The sequence below is a fragment of the Cricetulus griseus genome, chromosome 2 (genome assembly GCF_003668045.3).
Source record: "Cricetulus griseus strain 17A/GY chromosome 2, alternate assembly CriGri-PICRH-1.0, whole genome shotgun sequence".
Lineage (NCBI taxonomy): Eukaryota > Metazoa > Chordata > Mammalia > Rodentia > Cricetidae > Cricetulus > Cricetulus griseus.
The window spans coordinates 314,757,316-314,774,122 of record NC_048595.1 but is presented as its reverse complement, the minus strand read 5'-3'; the positions used below and the strand labels follow the sequence as shown (position 1 = coordinate 314,774,122).

General features: G+C 41.0%; 1 protein-coding gene across 2 annotated transcripts in view; it reads left to right on the top strand.

Annotated features, from left to right (window-relative positions):
- The first annotated feature begins 4,949 nt into the window (after positions 1-4,949).
- The window catches only part of Sv2c (synaptic vesicle glycoprotein 2C), a 131,978-nt gene continuing 120,120 nt past the window's right edge, over positions 4,950-16,807 (top strand). For both annotated transcript variants that reach the window (XM_035439129.1, XM_027401696.2), the window contains exon 1: positions 4,950-5,529. In XM_035439129.1, coding sequence (XP_035295020.1) covers positions 4,950-5,529 — 580 coding nt within the window. The remainder of the gene's footprint in view (positions 5,530-16,807) is intronic.

The window sequence follows — 16,807 nt, the reverse complement described above, 5'->3', positions numbered from 1 at the left end:
ATACATCATGGTTCTGAGAAACCAATAAGCAAACATACAAATCAATATAAATATGTTTAAAATACATGTATTTACCTTGATATTAAATAATTGGCACCATAAGGAACTATATAAATTTCACTGAGTAGCATTAAAGAAGGCTTGGATAACATATTTATCCTGTATCGAGTGAGATATCTATCATTAGACTTTTTTAGTTCTGGAATTAATTTGTAAATTTAGTGCAATAGTAATAGAAATTTCTTTGAAAAAAATGGCCAAGCAACTCTAAATTTTATTTGGAAGAGAAACCCGATTAAAATAATAAAAATATACTTGAAAAGGGATGAATCATGAAAGGAACATGCAATGGTGCAAGACGTAACAAGGTAAAAAGTTAAACTAGTAAAGCTAAGAGTAAATGAGGATTCCTGAAGCAGAAGGGGAATTAGAAGAGGCATTAACACATGTAAGAACTTGGTTTCTTGTCTGAGGGATATCTTAATACTGTTTCTAAAATATTTGGGATCTCGCCCTACCTGGTACAGTGTACAAAATAAGTTACAGAACTAAACATTAAACAATTAAACTAAGACTGATTCTACTATAGATGTATACTTTAGAAACTCAACAGGGCAGAAAATATGAACATAAAGTAGATTATATAAAAATGATTTAGTAGCTATTTGTGGCAAAAAAAAATCACCATAGATAAGATCATCTTAGAAAAATATTTACAATGCATACTAAAGCTTCTGTTCCTCTTAAAATTCAATAAGCAGAAGACTGTTAGTGTCTTGTGTCTGCCTTCCAAACCACTGCAAATTGAGTGGTTTGAAATTTACCTTCTGTCTGTTATAGAGGCCAGAACCCCAGCATGGAAGTATTAACAGAGCCAGTTTCTCCAACAGTGACCTCTTCCTTGGCCTCTCAGGGTGTCAGGGTAGGTGGGTCTAGGACCCCTTGGCTTCTGGCTGTTTCTGTACTCACTACTGCTTCCCTTTCGTGTTTTTTCTGTCCTCTTTCACAAGGACAGTTGTTCCTGAATCTACAGCATAACCATAGTCCAGGGAGGCTTCATCTCAATATTTTAACACAGTTACCTATTTTTTCAGCTAAGATACCAATTATAGATTCTGGTGGCTAAAACACAGACATGCATTTCTGGAGGGGATCAGTAAACATACTGTCAATCCGAAATGAAAATGGCACAGGATGAACATTTTCCTGAGAAAGTTCAATGACAAAAACATGTTTTTCATTTATCTCAACAGCCAATTTCTGGTATAGGGGAGAACACAGGAAAATAGAGCACTTTTTAAATCTTTCAGTATGACAATATAGTGGTGTTAAAATTGCCAAAATTAGGTTTTCCTTTTGACCTCAGGAATTCTCAGTACACATTGCTAAGATTAAAATAATAAAAACAGCCTAATTGCCCAATGGCAGGAGACAGGTCAGGTGAATAATAGCCCAGTGCAAATTAAAGTGGTAGAATAATATCTAAAAGCAAGAGAAAATTTCAATATCAAAACAGGTTATGAACACATCCCTGGACCTAGATTGTGAACTGAGTGCATTTCTGGTCCCCTCTCCCCAGCCCTATACTCTAGTCCATGCCCTGGTAATATTTCAAAATGCCACTTAAATAATGAATGGGTGATCCAAAAGGACAAAGAAATCCTCAGGAGCTAGAAATGAAAAAAGAAGACAAAGATACGAGGGGACTGAGACCATGTTGCAAGTTATGATTCGTGTGTAGTTAGCAGGCAAGCTAGGAGCTAGGAACACACTGTTCACCCCTACCTGGTAGAAAGGACATCCTGTAGTGGTCTTCTATAGGCAGAGGTTAGAAAATGCCACCCAGCCAAAATGTAAACCCCAGGTCTTACGGTATCTGTGCACAATTGGGGGTCCAGAACTACTGGGAATTAGACAAGCTAGTTCAGCAGTTTGTCACCCCTTTGGGGCTGTAGCAGAGGCAATCACAAAGTCCTATAAGAGAAACAGAAAACACACAGGAAGCTTCATAGGGCCCTGCATCCCAGCCTGAAAGGAATCTGTCAGAGTACTCTGGATTTTTTTGAGGGGGGAATTTTTAGACCTACTTTCACTTTTAAAACTTATTAATGACAAAGATTTGTGTGATTATATCTCTTGACCAAATACTAGAAACTAAACCAAAGAATATTAGTCTTTAACACAAGAATATGCAAAGCCAAATCCCATTAGCCATCAGAGCAGCAATGTCACTACTTACCAGAAAGCCACTATCCATTCATGAACTTGTGAGAATGAAGTCAACCAACAGCTTTCTGCTGTTATAGACCTCATAGCATCCTTGAATAATGCTGGAGATTTTTTTGGAGATCCCTGGGTGGCATTCTGAGAACTACCACTCCAGAAGGTGTGCTGACAGCCAAAACTTATTGCACATTGGAATTGTATGGCTTGAGATAGCCACTGACACAAGTTGGAAATTTCACAGTGGAAGAGTTACAGATGACTGATCTATAGCTATAGTTACAGCGATGTAAGCAGGGCTTCAAATACATGTGTTCATTGTGATCCAGTTAGCTCAATGCTCATATCGCCGCACAGTCTAAATGCTGGAAGTAGAATGGCTGATTGTTAAGAATGACTATCTCTGGGTTAAAGAAATATACGTGTGTGTGTGTGTGTGTGTGTGTGTGTGTGTGTGTGTGTGTATGTGTGTGTACAGGCATAAGCATGTGTGTTTGTGTAAGTATTGCTGAATTTTTAAATTATTTTCCTAGGATATCTGCTATGAGGTAATGTCTTCTTTTTCAAAATAAGGCTTGAAGTGGATGGTGAATTTAGGAAGAGTTGGGGGTGAAATGGAGAGTGAATATGATCAAAATACAAAGTATAAGATTTTCAAGAATTTAATAAAAAGTTTTAACATAAAATTTCCGTTTAATCATCCTTAACTGTACACTCATAATATTCTGCAACCATCATCATTGTCCTTCTTCATAACCCTTTATTTTGTAAAAATTGAAACTTTCTATGCTTCAATAACAGCTCTCTGTTCCTCCATTCTCCCTGCCTCAGGGAACTGAGTTCTTTCATAATAAGTCCTTCTGCACAATCCCTTTATACTAGGCATTTGTGAAAAGTCTAGATGATTCTCAAGCTACTGTGGTGGCACTATCATTTACCAAAAATTCATTTCCACTACCGGCTCACAGTTTCACTAAAAGGTAGTTGATATGGTGCTTTGCAGGGTGAGCTCTGGAGTGGGCCTGCACAAATTGACATCATTCTCTCTTGAGACAAAGGCTTGCTGTGTAACTCATTCTAACCTGACATTCACTGTGGAGAGAACATTGGCTGCTGTTGTGGGTAGCAGTATGCAGTGAGAGCACAGTGTTTTTAAATCTATGGAAAGATACATATGAGAAAGATGTCCTGTCGAGCATCTGAAAAACATGTACAAGTTTTAGGGAAGAGGGGCATCCCAAGAACTGGTTATGGTAGTGACGATGAGGAAAAGAAGAAAGGAAAAGACTGAAGGTGGGGGCTCTGTTGGAGAAACAGAAAGAGATAAGGCTTGGAGGACTTGCAGGCGGAGGTGTGAAGGCACATCAAACTGGGCTTTCCTCTTACTGTTGGACTGGGGTGAGCTCTGAAAGGGAAGACCTCCACAAACAAGAGGTGGGTTCTAATTCTGTGATTGCCACATAAACTCACTTGATTAACTGCCAGTTCTCTACAGATACAGCTGCTGTGGAAAGGAAATACTTGTGTCTATTCAACAGCAGATGCAGGGCTAGGGAAAATGCAATTTGACAAGTGAAATGGCAGTCTGAGAACTGAACAATGAGTTGTTCAATGCAAGGAAAGAGAGACCAGGGGGCTCTTCTAGTCCTCATCCAGCCATCCTGTCACTGGATATAGATGTATGCCTTGTGAGCCTAAACATGGCTGTGTGTCTTGTGAGTCAAGTTATATATCCTTATAGCTTTTCTTTTTTTTTAATTTAATTTGTGAAGAATTTCTTACAATGTGTTTTGACCATAATTATTTCCTTTCCTTCAAATCCTCCCAGATCCACCCCTCCCTCCCTACCCATCCAATTTTGTTACCCCTCTTAAAAAAAAAAAAAAAAAAAAAAAAAAAAAAAAAAAAAAAAAACGCATCCAGTCTGAGTCCAATTCCTGCTGCCCAAATACTCACGTGTAGGACCTGTTCTAGAGCATGTTTTTTCCCCCGTGAAGGTCATAATCTTAAAGGATTATGACCCTGACCCTGCTTCTCCCAGCAGATATTAATCCCCAATAATAGTCCTCAGCTAGGAGTAGGACTTCCTACCCTCACCCCCACACCCCCTCCTGTCTCCATGCTGAGACTTTTTTTTCTAGCTGGATCTTGGCCAGGCTTTATTATGCATGTTTTCACGACCACAGTGATTTCACTTGTGTAGCTATCCTGTCATCACTGGGAAACAGTTTTCTTATAGTCTCCCACCACCTCTGGCTCCTAAATATTTCTACTCTCTGTTCTTTGATGGTCTTTGAGTCTCAGGGGAGCCTTCTGAGACATGATGTTTGTGTTTTAAAAGCTGGAATGTAGTTAGCTTCATTCTCAGCAGAATGCCTGAGTACAAAATTCTTTGAAACAAAAACGACAATAACAGCCTTGGCTAGCTGCTCCAGGTGCTGGTTGTACTTGAGCAAAGGAGCAGTATAGTGTGCTCACATGTGTGTGCAATCAAAGCAGGGAGAGTGCATTCTGTGTCTTTCTGTGTCTGTCTGCTGCCATGTGGGGAAGTGAAAAGGGCCCAGGATCTGGGTGGTGGAAGGCGTGGGGAAAGGAATAATATACATCTCCCCTGCTTCTTCTGTGCAGCTCTGTTCTGAACCACAGCTGGATGATGCTCTTACAGCCGAACTGCTGAACACTCCGTGGACACTTCCCTGCTGCACCTTGGCCTCAGCTGAGTCAAGATGGAAGACTCCTACAAGGATAGGACTTCACTGATGAAGGGTGCCAAGGACATTGCCAAGGAGGTGAAGAAGCAAACAGTGAAGAAGGTGAGCCAGGCAGTGGACCGGGCCCAGGACGAATACACCCAGCGGTCCTACAGTCGGTTCCAGGATGAAGATGACGATGATGACTACTCCCCACCTGGAGAAACCTACAATGGGGAGGCCAATGATGACGAAGGCTCAAGCGAAGCCACTGAGGGTCATGATGAAGAGGATGAGATCTATGAAGGGGAGTATCAGGGTATCCCCAGCATGAACCAAGGGAAGGACAGCATAGTGTCCGTGGGACAGCCCAAAAGAGATGAGTACAAGGACCGCAGAGAGCTGGAGTCAGAGAGGAGGGCTGATGAAGAAGAGCTGGCTCAGCAGTATGAGCTGATAATCCAGGAGTGCGGCCATGGGCGTTTCCAGTGGGCCCTTTTCTTCGTCCTGGGCATGGCTCTCATGGCGGATGGTGTGGAGGTGTTTGTGGTGGGCTTCGTGCTACCCAGTGCAGAGACAGACCTCTGCATTCCCAATTCAGGATCCGGATGGCTAGGTGAGTGCTTTATGTTGGAAAGATCTCTCTGAAAATGCTTTAGGATCATTTATAAATATATTTATGGAGCACAGAATAAATAACTCTCATCTAGAGCATTGCATTTCTCCAGCAATTATTAATGAAAAATCTTTTAAGAACAACAACAACAACAACAAAAAAAAAAAAAACAGAAAAAAATTGTGTAGTGAGTACCTGTACAGAATCTTACCTGGGTTCTGTAGCTACCTTTTCTGATGATTTCTTCATGTTTTATATATCCATTAATACAACTTATCTGTGTGTATTTTAAAGTAAGTTAGAGAAGTGGATTTCAACCCACTCTAGGAAAAGTCATGTGCCATTTACTTGTTGTGCAAATTTTATAAAATCTACACATACACATAGCTATGACATCACTAGCAATACAATCTTGTAGGTCACCATTATGAATACAGCCTTTTGTTAACCAACATACTAGTATATATCACATGGGTATTTGGCAGTATAGACTTACATTGGTGTCTCCTTTACTGACTTCAAAGGTAGCTGGGGATGTAGCTCAGGGGTAGAGCACTTGCCAAGCACATGCAGAACCCTGGTTTAGATCCCCAGTATCTTCAAAGGAAACCTGGGTGATACTTTCCTAAATAGAAATTAATTCTATGAAAGTCATGAATGTTGATTTCAGATATTACATCTAATATTGTCACTTATTTCTAGGACACTGATACTTTTTTCCCTATGATCTGTGAGAATGTTTGCTTATTTTTTTCCAATTAGCTTTATACATAGAATTTTCTATAGGTGATTTTAATTTTGTTTTCAGGGTCTGTACCTTCATCCCTAAGCTGGACAAAACTTCATTCTCTAATATGATTTTAAAATAGACTTCAAATCTTAATAATAATTCAATTCTATGTGTTGAAATATGATTTCTGTAAGGTGTCTAGATAACAGATTCAATTTTTATATTCAGTTCACCATACACCCAAGGTTCTTATTCTTATGCAACTGTAGTGAATACTCGAGGTAAATTGGAGAGACAGACACACACAGTTTAAGGGTCCATGTCAACTACTTAATACACTAAGTCAGAAGGTGTTACTATAAATCTTTCTGCCAAAAGCTGCCTGAGCCCCACCATCACGTGTGTGCTTTATGTCAGCCGCCTGCCCAAGTTAGGCCCAAATGAATACACAGAAACTTGTTTTAGGTACAAAGCTGCTTGGCCAATGACTAGGACTTCTCATCTGCTAAGTCAGTCTTAACTATCATAAACCTATATATTTTATAAGACTTATCTTATCGGACACCTTATTGGTGTCTCTCCTTGCTGGGATCACATCTTGCCGCTGGAGCAGGAGAGGAAAAAAAAGGGGTGCTTCCTGTTTCTCCTTCACTTAAATATGAGTCTCCTTGCTATGCCACTTCCTGCCTGGATCACACTTCTCTACTACATTTCCCAGAATCCTCTTTGACTCCTAGTCCGGTCTACTTGCTATCTCATTGGCCAAACAGTATTTTATTTAACAATCAATAAGATAAATATACACAGAAGTACTTCCCCATCAAGAAGGATTTTTAAACTCTTCTTAGAAATTTTGCCTCGGGTTGGAGAGATGACTCAGTGGTTAAGAACATTGACTGCTCTTTCAGAGGTCCTGAGTTCAATTCCCAGCAACCACATGGTGGGTGACAACCATCTCTAGTGGGACCTGATGCTGTCTTCTGGCATAAAGTCATACATGAAAATAGAGCACCATATACATAAAATAAATAAATCTTTAGAATAAAAAAATCTGCCTCAAAGAACATGTTTGTGTGGATGAAAATCTTTACATGATTCAGAATCTATAAAAGAAATCAGAATGCTACTGTCTGTATTTCAGGAGACATCTATAAACTAGAAACTGAGAACATATAATTTTTTATTTTGAAAAATAGTTTATTAAATAATGTCATAATCATTGATGCAAAGAAATTGTGTGTGGCTAGATGTCACTTCTCAGCTTTCTCTCCAGCACCACAAGAGATAATCACAAAGGAGAGAAGGACTGACATTGTTTAATTCCTTTAAAGAATTTCATTTTTTAAATTAGTCCTCTCTCTCTCTCTCTCTCTCTCTCTCTCTCTCTCTCTGTGTGTGTGTGTGTGTGTGTGTGTGTGTGTGTGTGTGTGTGTGTGTATTTCCTTCTATGTAAATGAAAGAACTGAATCCATGAAAGCAGATTGTGAAGGGCCACAGGTGGGTTGGTGAATAACTTACATATTTCTTGCTGATAGACTCATGTGTGTCCAACCATCAAAATGCAGACCTTACCATGCTCCACAGGAGAAAGTTTAGCTATTCATCAAATTTATTCTTTTTCAGCAGATCTCTTGTATCTGACACTGTGTTTTGCTTTGCTGGTTTTCTTTTCCTTTGGTGGGCAAGTGTATCGGTATAAGCCTGATTGACCAGGAATTTTCGAGATTTTGCCAAAGGGACGTATCAATAGAATGTTTTAAGTCAGAATTGTATCCACATGGGTCCTTAATCATTGCAGCCTTAAATTTGGAAGAGAACCCTCTTCAAGCTATGACACTAGATTTTATATCGGAGATATTACAGGAAAGCCCAGACTAGACTTGCCTTTCTCCTTTATCTTCATGGTGCTGAATGGAAACACAGCATTGCTTAGGATTCCCAAATCAGTCTATTACAGAAGCCAGCACCGACGAGACATGTCTGCAGGTGGCGTTGACAAGTGTAGGTAACACTGCAGAAGAAGAGGCTCCTGGGTTGTTTCATCTGCCTATGAATGTTGCCCACTCTAGTGCATTGGAGCTGCATCCTCAGGAGGACTTGTTTTCACTTAAGGGTGTGAGTCCCTAACAGAAGTGTTGTTATGGTTTCATGACTACCTTCCAGACTTGCATTTCAATTATTTTGCCATTGTAATTTCACTCATAATTGCATTCTAACAGAGTCTCTTTAGACAAGCATTTAAATTGTTTTGCCATTTTCATTTCATCAGATAATGGCTTTGTAATATAATTACCACACTAAGTCATAGCAATGGGATCAAAATCAGAAAAGAAAGATGCATGACCCATGCTTGGTGGCATTTTGTGGATATGGATTTGCAAAATAAATTTTCATTTGCTACTAAGCATCATGCTAATTTTCTCAAGGAAAACCAGGAACAAAATATGACCCAGTTTATGTTTTAATTATTTGTGGGGTTGATCCTCTTTTTGTGTTTGCCCAAAGACTGACTTAGAATAACTAGGGCATACTGTGTGTACATTTGTCTGAGTACACAGATAACATTGTTAATTAGACTGGAAGAAGTGAGAGTAAATATTTAATTATCTAATGAGCTATTTCTTGAGGGAATAAATGTTGTCTTTTTAAGGTAATTCACCCCCTGTTGCTATAGCCGATTTATTAAGCATTTATGCTATGCAAAGCATAGTGATACCACCAGAAATATAGGAGAAAAATGGAAAGACAGAGAGACGGGGAGAGAGGGAGGAGGTTTACCTACTGGAGTCTATAGGGAGAAATGGACATGTCTGCAGACTCCCAGGACAAGGGAGCAAGAGTCAGTGGCCAAAAGGGAAACAAGGCAAACTTATTAAGGGGCAGGATCCTGAATAAAGTAGTAAAGAGAAGATGGGCAATAGTCCAGAGGGGGTAGCAAGGATAGCTTGTTGATTCATTTGGAAGAGAGTGGTCTGCCAAACCAGGAAATGCAGAATGCAGCTTTTGGCAGAAAGGAAATTCCCATTTTACCCAGTCTCACTTTGGAGTCTTTAGGGAAGATTGAAATGTCCTTGGGTTATTTCTCTGTTGCAAATGAAATGCCAAGGAGTTAGGAGCCATTGTGTTTAAGGTGACAGTGCCAGTGGCCTTCACTGGGGTGATAGTGGTTCTCTAAAATTAATGCATAGTTTTATAGCAAAGACAGAAACCAGCCTCAGTGTCTGCACATTCATTTGTTGGCTGCTGCCAATGGCTTTGTGCAAACATGGAGAACAGGCTTACAAATTTCTTAAGACGGTGTTTAGGGACATGACCACAGAGCATAGATTTCCTGCCTTTGGTTGAGGGCAGTGTCCTCTCAGACAGTAGTCGTCCTTCTTGCCCTCTGAGTCAACGCTGCTGAGGTGTCCTGTGGGGCCACGACTGGCTTAGTTCCCATCTCAAGGCTAGTGAGTAAGCACACTGCGTTCTAACGCTGTAATGAGATGTGGCCATTTTAGGTGCAGCCTTGCCCCGTGCCAGCCCAGGATGACAGGACAGCACCTTGCTGGCTGCCCGTCCTTTGCCTCGGCAACAGTGGGGCTGGCCTCTCACTCATAGACTTACTTCTTCTTACACCTTGCTAGTGGATCAGGGGACTTCACGTAATTAATTCAACTGCTCCCTTGTTTAGGGCTCCAAAAATAAGTACTAGGAATCAAACCATTATCGTGGTCAGCAGTGATTGATACAAACTTGTTGGATAGCTCAAAAACACTCTTGATAACTGATATTAAATCATTTAATAAACAAGCATTCTGTATATGCTTATGTCCTTTGTCCTTTTCAAGGCAAACTGTAACTATAATCTCTAATTCTCACATGCAGTGATAATGTTAGGACATGAGTTTTGAAAAGCACAATTGGGAAAGAGTCAGGTAACTGGAAAAAATAAAAAAAAGAGAAGTAGATGGTGTTAACGAAAATGGAAACACCCTCTCCCCCAAGGATCAGGTAACATCAGAGAAGAGGGAAAGGGAAGAATTTAAGGACTGGAAGCTAAGAGAGTGCCATGGGATGCCACCATTCAGATAGGGTATTTCAATCATGAACACGCAGCAGCTATGGATCCCTATACCAAATCAGGCCCTTTGTGCTTCCGTTATGGATAGAGATGGTATAGGTGAGGCCACACCTCTTCTTGAGGCGGTATTGACTAAGGGTTGCTAGAGGAGGAGGAAACCAGAGAGAAGCTAGTTGGGAAGAAAAGCCTGGGGGCGGGGGGCGTCCATAATGAAAAGAGGCAGTGAGGGCTAATAGAACTGTTGTATATTGTGCATATGAATGAGACTATCAGAGACAAAGAAAATTTTAAGATTAAAAGCATATTATATGTATATGGGAGGGGGTTATGTGTATATGGGCTGGGGGTTACAGTGAGTGCAGTGCCCAAAGAGCCCAGAAGAGGGCGTCAGACTCCCTGGAGCTGGAGTTAACAGATGTTTGTAAGGCACCCTATGTGGGGGCTAGGAACCGAACTTGGGTCCTTTAGAAGAGCAGTCAGTGTTCTCAACCACTGAGCCATCTCTCCAGCCTAAAAAGTAATTTTAAAAACTGGAAGTAGCAAGGACGTTTAATTCACTAGGCATCAATTGAGACCACTGTGAGCAGGGAGCTTGGCAAGGTACATTGGGAAGTATTTGGGGGAGTGTTTTCTGATCTTTTCCAGAGTGTAACTTGTAATGAGATGAATTTCAGTACAGTGCTCTTTGTCTATGACGGTGAGCACAGCAGTTGTCTCTCAGAGCACAGAATCACTAGGTTTGCCTTTGAGAAGTTATGGAAACTCATCTAGGTTGTGACATTTAAGCAGATATTTGGAGGATAATGAAGAGCTAAATGGGCAGATAAGATGGGTGGAACTCTGGGAGAATGTGGTAGCGGTGATGTGTTTGCTAGGATCTTGTTTTGACTGGGGTGTGGCAGCTTTGGATCTGACTGAGGTCATGCTGTAGGTATATTGTGCAAGACCTTAATGTCAAGAGAGTGGGATTGATTTTATCCAGAAGCAAGAACAGCACTATTAGATCAGTGTTTGGGGAAGCCACTCTGGCAGCAGTGTAAGAAGTGAATTAGATGGAAGACAAAAAGTCAGGTGGACATGGAAAAATCTATTTTATTGATGTATAATGATTCACAAATAAGTTAAACAATTCCATTCCTCAGTATCTGTATCTTTATGTCAGGAGTAAGAACACTAGATTTGACTGGGTGTATTAAATGATAAGAGTCTATGTGGAACTGTTCACAAACCATCAGGTACATCACAAATGCTGATAAATGGTCACCATGGCAGTCAACACTGCAAGTGTGAAGGTCACTTGGGAGGTTAATGCAACAGCTTGTGCAAAACACATGGCAGTATGAAAAACCAAGTTAATTAGTTGTGTGAAAGACAGGTTGGGGAAAGAGAAATGCAAATATTTAAAGTAGGAGAACGGTAAGTGTGAAGCCGGAGATAGTGGGTAGAGTGACGGAGATTGAAGACAGAGGGGGCTGAACAAACTGGGAGGCTTTAAATCACTATGAGGGTGTTGTGCTGTGAGATCAGAGAGAGGCCAAGGCCAGAAGGGTAGAGGGGAGGGGGCTTCTGAAAAGGCAGGCTGAACCAGACAAAGAGCAAGGCTAAGCAGGAAGGTGAAGATGACCAGTGGGGAGTGGACAATTTAGCAAGAGTTAGGGAGATGTATGCTCTGAAATAGACAGCAGTCAGAGGTACAGGACGCTTCCTTCATCCTGCCTCAGAGTACTTAGATTACAGGCTTATGCCTCTATGCCAAGCTTATTTTAAATATCCTATCCAGGCTGTAGGTTACTTCAGCTGCCACAATGGTGCTAAAAAGTGCTTGGTGTATCAATTAGGCAGCCATAATGGCATGGCCATTGTGTGCAGAACAAGCCAAGGCATGAAACTCCGTTCCTGTTATTTGGGGAACCATGGCATTTCCCAGATGTTGGTACCTCAGTGAGTTAGGCAGTCCTATTATCTTATTGGGGAGTTGGGAACATGGAAGGTTCTGTTGATGTCTGTCATTCTGTGACCTGTGCTGAATACCAGCTTAGAATGTGTATAGAGTACATGTTCTCAATCCCATTGTCCCTTCAGTTTCCTTGTAAATGATGGCTGTTCTCTTCCAAAGTCTGCTTCAGTAGAGGTGACCTGATGTAAAAATTCATCATATCTGATTTCAGGGCAATCTGTATCTCTACAGAGGGAAACACATAGAAGGCATTCTTACACAAGTCTCTGAGCACTGTGGCTAGCATCTCTCATGCTATGTCTGTGTTCCAAGCCAACCTGAGAATATCAAGAGCTCTAGAATTTGTCCCTCAGAAATATGGTTGCCATCATACCATCATCAGTCCTAGTCTCCTCAGCCATTTTGTTTTTCATCTTAACTGACCATTTAGCATTATGGATTTCTTTTCCATCTGTCTTGGTGAGGTTGGGACCTGCCTCCACACAATGTTGATATGTGCAGCTTCTGAGCATTGTTGGATTGGGGAAAGACTCCATTCAGAAAGTAGGTCACATCCTGGACCACAGTTTACAGGGTCCCCTGCATTTCCTGAATAAATATCCTACTTGAACTACATATTAATTTTTCTTTATAATTTATAATTTCTTTATAATGTTATAATTAATAACATCTACAATATTAGCTAGAGTTGATTCATATTTTTATTTTAAAAAATAGAGGTTGACCAAAAACACCAGATGAAGAAAAGAGTCGATATTTATATCTATAAATGAAATTTTACCAGCCATCTTATTTTTATCTTTAGTTGCTCTTAAAAGTGTTTAATTCCTAAATAATTCTAGACTAAGTAGATGTTTTTACAAATTTAGTGTTTATTTTAAAATAGAAATGGGGCTGGGTTTTTCATTTTGCTTGATGCTCTACTCTCAACTATATCAAATATGATATGCATTCCTGTATCTTCAGCTGATGGCTAGAATATTCATTCAATAAAACATGCTGAGCAGCTGGTGAAACCCACAGAAAGGCTGGCGAAACCCACAGAAACAACTGACCTGAACATGGGGGAACTCTTGCTCCCCAGACTGATAGCTGGGATACCAGCATGGGTCTGATCCAGACCCCAGGAACATGGGTGTCAGTGAGGAAACCTCAGAAATCTACAGGACCTCCTGTAGAAGTTCAGTACTTATCCCTAGCATAGGTGTGGATGTTGTGAGCCCATTCCATATAGAGGAATACTCCCTGAGCCAAGACACACTGGGGTGGGCCTAGGCCCTATCCCAAAGGATACGATAGACTCTGATGACACCCTATGGAAGGCCTCACCATCCAGGGGGAGCAGAAAGGATATGTGTAAGGCAGGGCTTTAGTGGGGGAGGGGGTAGTAGGAGAAGAGGGGAGGGAGAGGGAACTGGGATTGTCATGTAAAACAATCTTGTTTCTAATTCAAATAAAAAATCTGAAAGAAAAAAAAACATGCTGTGCATCTAGTATTCACAAGATACACACAGATTCAGGAGACACAGTGGAAAATAAGACAGAAAGTATGCCCAGGGACCTTATGCATATCTTTCCACCACTCTGGTTTCTATAATTTTCACTTGGATGATGGAATTTCTCTTTCTCACTTGCTCCCTTGCTTGCCACATGCAGGAAAGATAGTTTCCCTACAAGGAGGCTAAAGAGCTTTGACCTGAACCTCCTACCCTAACTTCTCTGCATCCCTCCATATATTCCCTTATTCCATTAGGTGTTAACAAATATCACATTGGAGATTGCTGTGTCTGATATTCTGAAAACTACCAGCTCTGAGTTTCTGAGATTTCCTCCCAGAAACTGTTTTCTGCTGTTAGACTGTGAGAAGAGCACAGTGACTGTGTACTGTGCTTTGAACCATTGTTAAAACATGTCAGATTCCTTATTGCTGTGGGACTGGTGTGTGCAAGCCAATAATTTAAAAAATGAAGCATATTTTTCTCTTTTAAGTTTATTCCAATTTATTATTTGGCATCTTGGGTGTGCTCTGAAATTTAAGATTGTTGATTTGTCCCCTAAAACTGTTCACTGTATTTGGGGATCCACAGCTGTGTTCCCTAGAGGGTGGCTTCTTTGTCCTCCAGGTCTACTTCAGTGTCTCTGATGAAGCTTTGATCTGTGCAGTGAATGTGCCCTCCTGGCTGTCATCTTAATCTTATTTGAATTTTAAAATGATTAGCTCATAAAGTATAGCCTATACACCTATACTAGCAAAATCTTATTTGGATTCATTATTGTCAAACAAGAAAATAAGATTAAACAATCTATTGCCATTATAGTCCTGGGTCTTATGTCCTGCAGTCCTTTGCATTCTGCCAAGGAGAAATGTTTCTGACATGAGAGAAACTGGACCAAAGTAGCATGCAAAGCACTCATCCATCCAGGAGGTCTCAGTGGCCTGCAAAGCATTTGTCTGACCATCCAGAAGGCCTGATTCATTGTCATGGAACAGGAAGTAGAAGCTTCATGTCATGTTCTAGTGATATACAGTTGGTTGATGCAAAGGTTCTAGAAAGGAGAGTGGTGATGATTACACATCACTGGAGATGTCCTCCCTCCCACAGTAGGTCCACTGAGATGACCTCCATCCCTCAGTAGGTCCACTGGTATGTCCTCTATCCCAAAGTATGGCTACTGGTATGACCTCCATCCCACTGTGCAACACTCGGAATATACACCATCTCATGGTAGGCCTGCCTTCAGGTAAGTATGCTGGGCATAGTCTGCACTTGGGATACTGAAACAGAAGAATCTGAGTTAAAGGCAGGCTGGGCTACATAGACTCTGTCTCAAAAACAAAAACCAAACCAACCAACCAAACAAGAAACATAAACAAACAGGAGAACAGGGTAGTAGTATAGCTTACTACTAGTGCCCATGGTTAGCATTCCTGAGCAACTGGCTTTGTGTCCCAGCAGTAGTCCCCAAAAATAAATAAAACAATATTTTAGTTTCCTTAATTATAACATATCACAGACAGAAAATACATACAAACATAGGCATGTAAACACACACACGTACACACAGAGAGGAAGGGAAGAAGGGAAGGAGAGAAAGAGAGAGAGGGGGTAGGGTCTTGTCTAGAGTCATCCCTTTCCTGATTCAAGGGGATGCTGGAATTGATGAGCAGCCCTGCACAGACAAGGAAGGAGGGAGAGCTACTTTCTCTGCCTGTTGCCGGAAGCATTCTGGAATTCAGGGTCCAGATGGGCTCAGCTCTTAGTCAGTGATGGCTCCTCTTGCAGAGTCCCCTGTGCAATTTCAGGATAATTCAGGGCCCCAGTTTTGTCTTTCTGACCTCTCATGAGTACACTGGACTAGTGACTTCTGGTTCATCTCTCAGGCAGCATTTGAGGAGAGGGATGGACTTGGGTGGGATGAAATATGCTTCTCAAAAGCCAGAGGAGTCCAACATTTGACCTCAAACGTCCTGGGGTTATTAGTTCACTCGAAATCAGATAAGTAATCATAAAGTGTCACTTGCTGATGGAAGTTTTTGCTAAGTGAGTTATTTATTTTTTTAATAAATTAAGCTCACCTCTATCAGTGCCAATGTTCTTTGTGCTAAAACTAAGGATTTTTTATGGAAATTAGGGTGATTTCTAAATGTCTCAAAAAGGCAAAATTAAAAATAAATGAACAGAACCATAAACAAAAACTCTTAGGGTACAGTATAGCTTAGTGGGGGAGGTCGGATCCGTTAACATGGTAAGTTTTAGTTTCCAGAAACACTTAACACAATACAAAGTGAACACAAATAAAGACCACACCTTGATTCATCAGTGCAGCCGCTGTGATATACCTTCCCTCTGTGTTCCTTCCTCTGCTGTCACTGCTGCCATTTGTCCCTGACTCATCCCTTGATGCTCTGTGCTGGTGTAAGAAGCTAAATGGCTAGGTTTGTTGATAAGTGCCAACAGATAGTGAGTGTGAGCTTAGTCCTCCAACTAGGGCCTCATGACACATGTCTGAGATTAACAAAAATCAAGTCCACACATGTGGCCCAGTGGGCTAAAGACATCAGCTGTTTGGCTTTTGGTCCATTACTGTAAATCTTTTTTTCTCTAATCTCAAATAAGACTGGTGGCTGTATGCCAGCTAAAAGCCTCAAGTCATCGGCAGCTTCAATTTCTTTTCTACGATCAGAACAAATGACTGAAGAGTTTGGAATTGATCCAAAAAAGATGTGAGGCTTCAGCATTTTCGATTCCCTATTCACTGGGGTGTGGTTCCTGCCTACGGCTGTTCTTTGTCCTCTGAGCTTCCCTTCCTAAAGGGCCCCTGGGATGGAGACTCTTGTTCCTTCAGCCTACTTGCCCTTTCTGTTCTGATATTCCTGGGACGCACAGGGATAGTGGTTTGTATTTTGTTGTATCCTTTCCATGACTTGTTAGTATACAGGCGAGTGTGAACTCTTAGGAGAAGCCTCAAGCTACGTAACTCAGCCCACTATCTTTTCCTCTATTTGTCACTCACTGCGCCCTCCAGA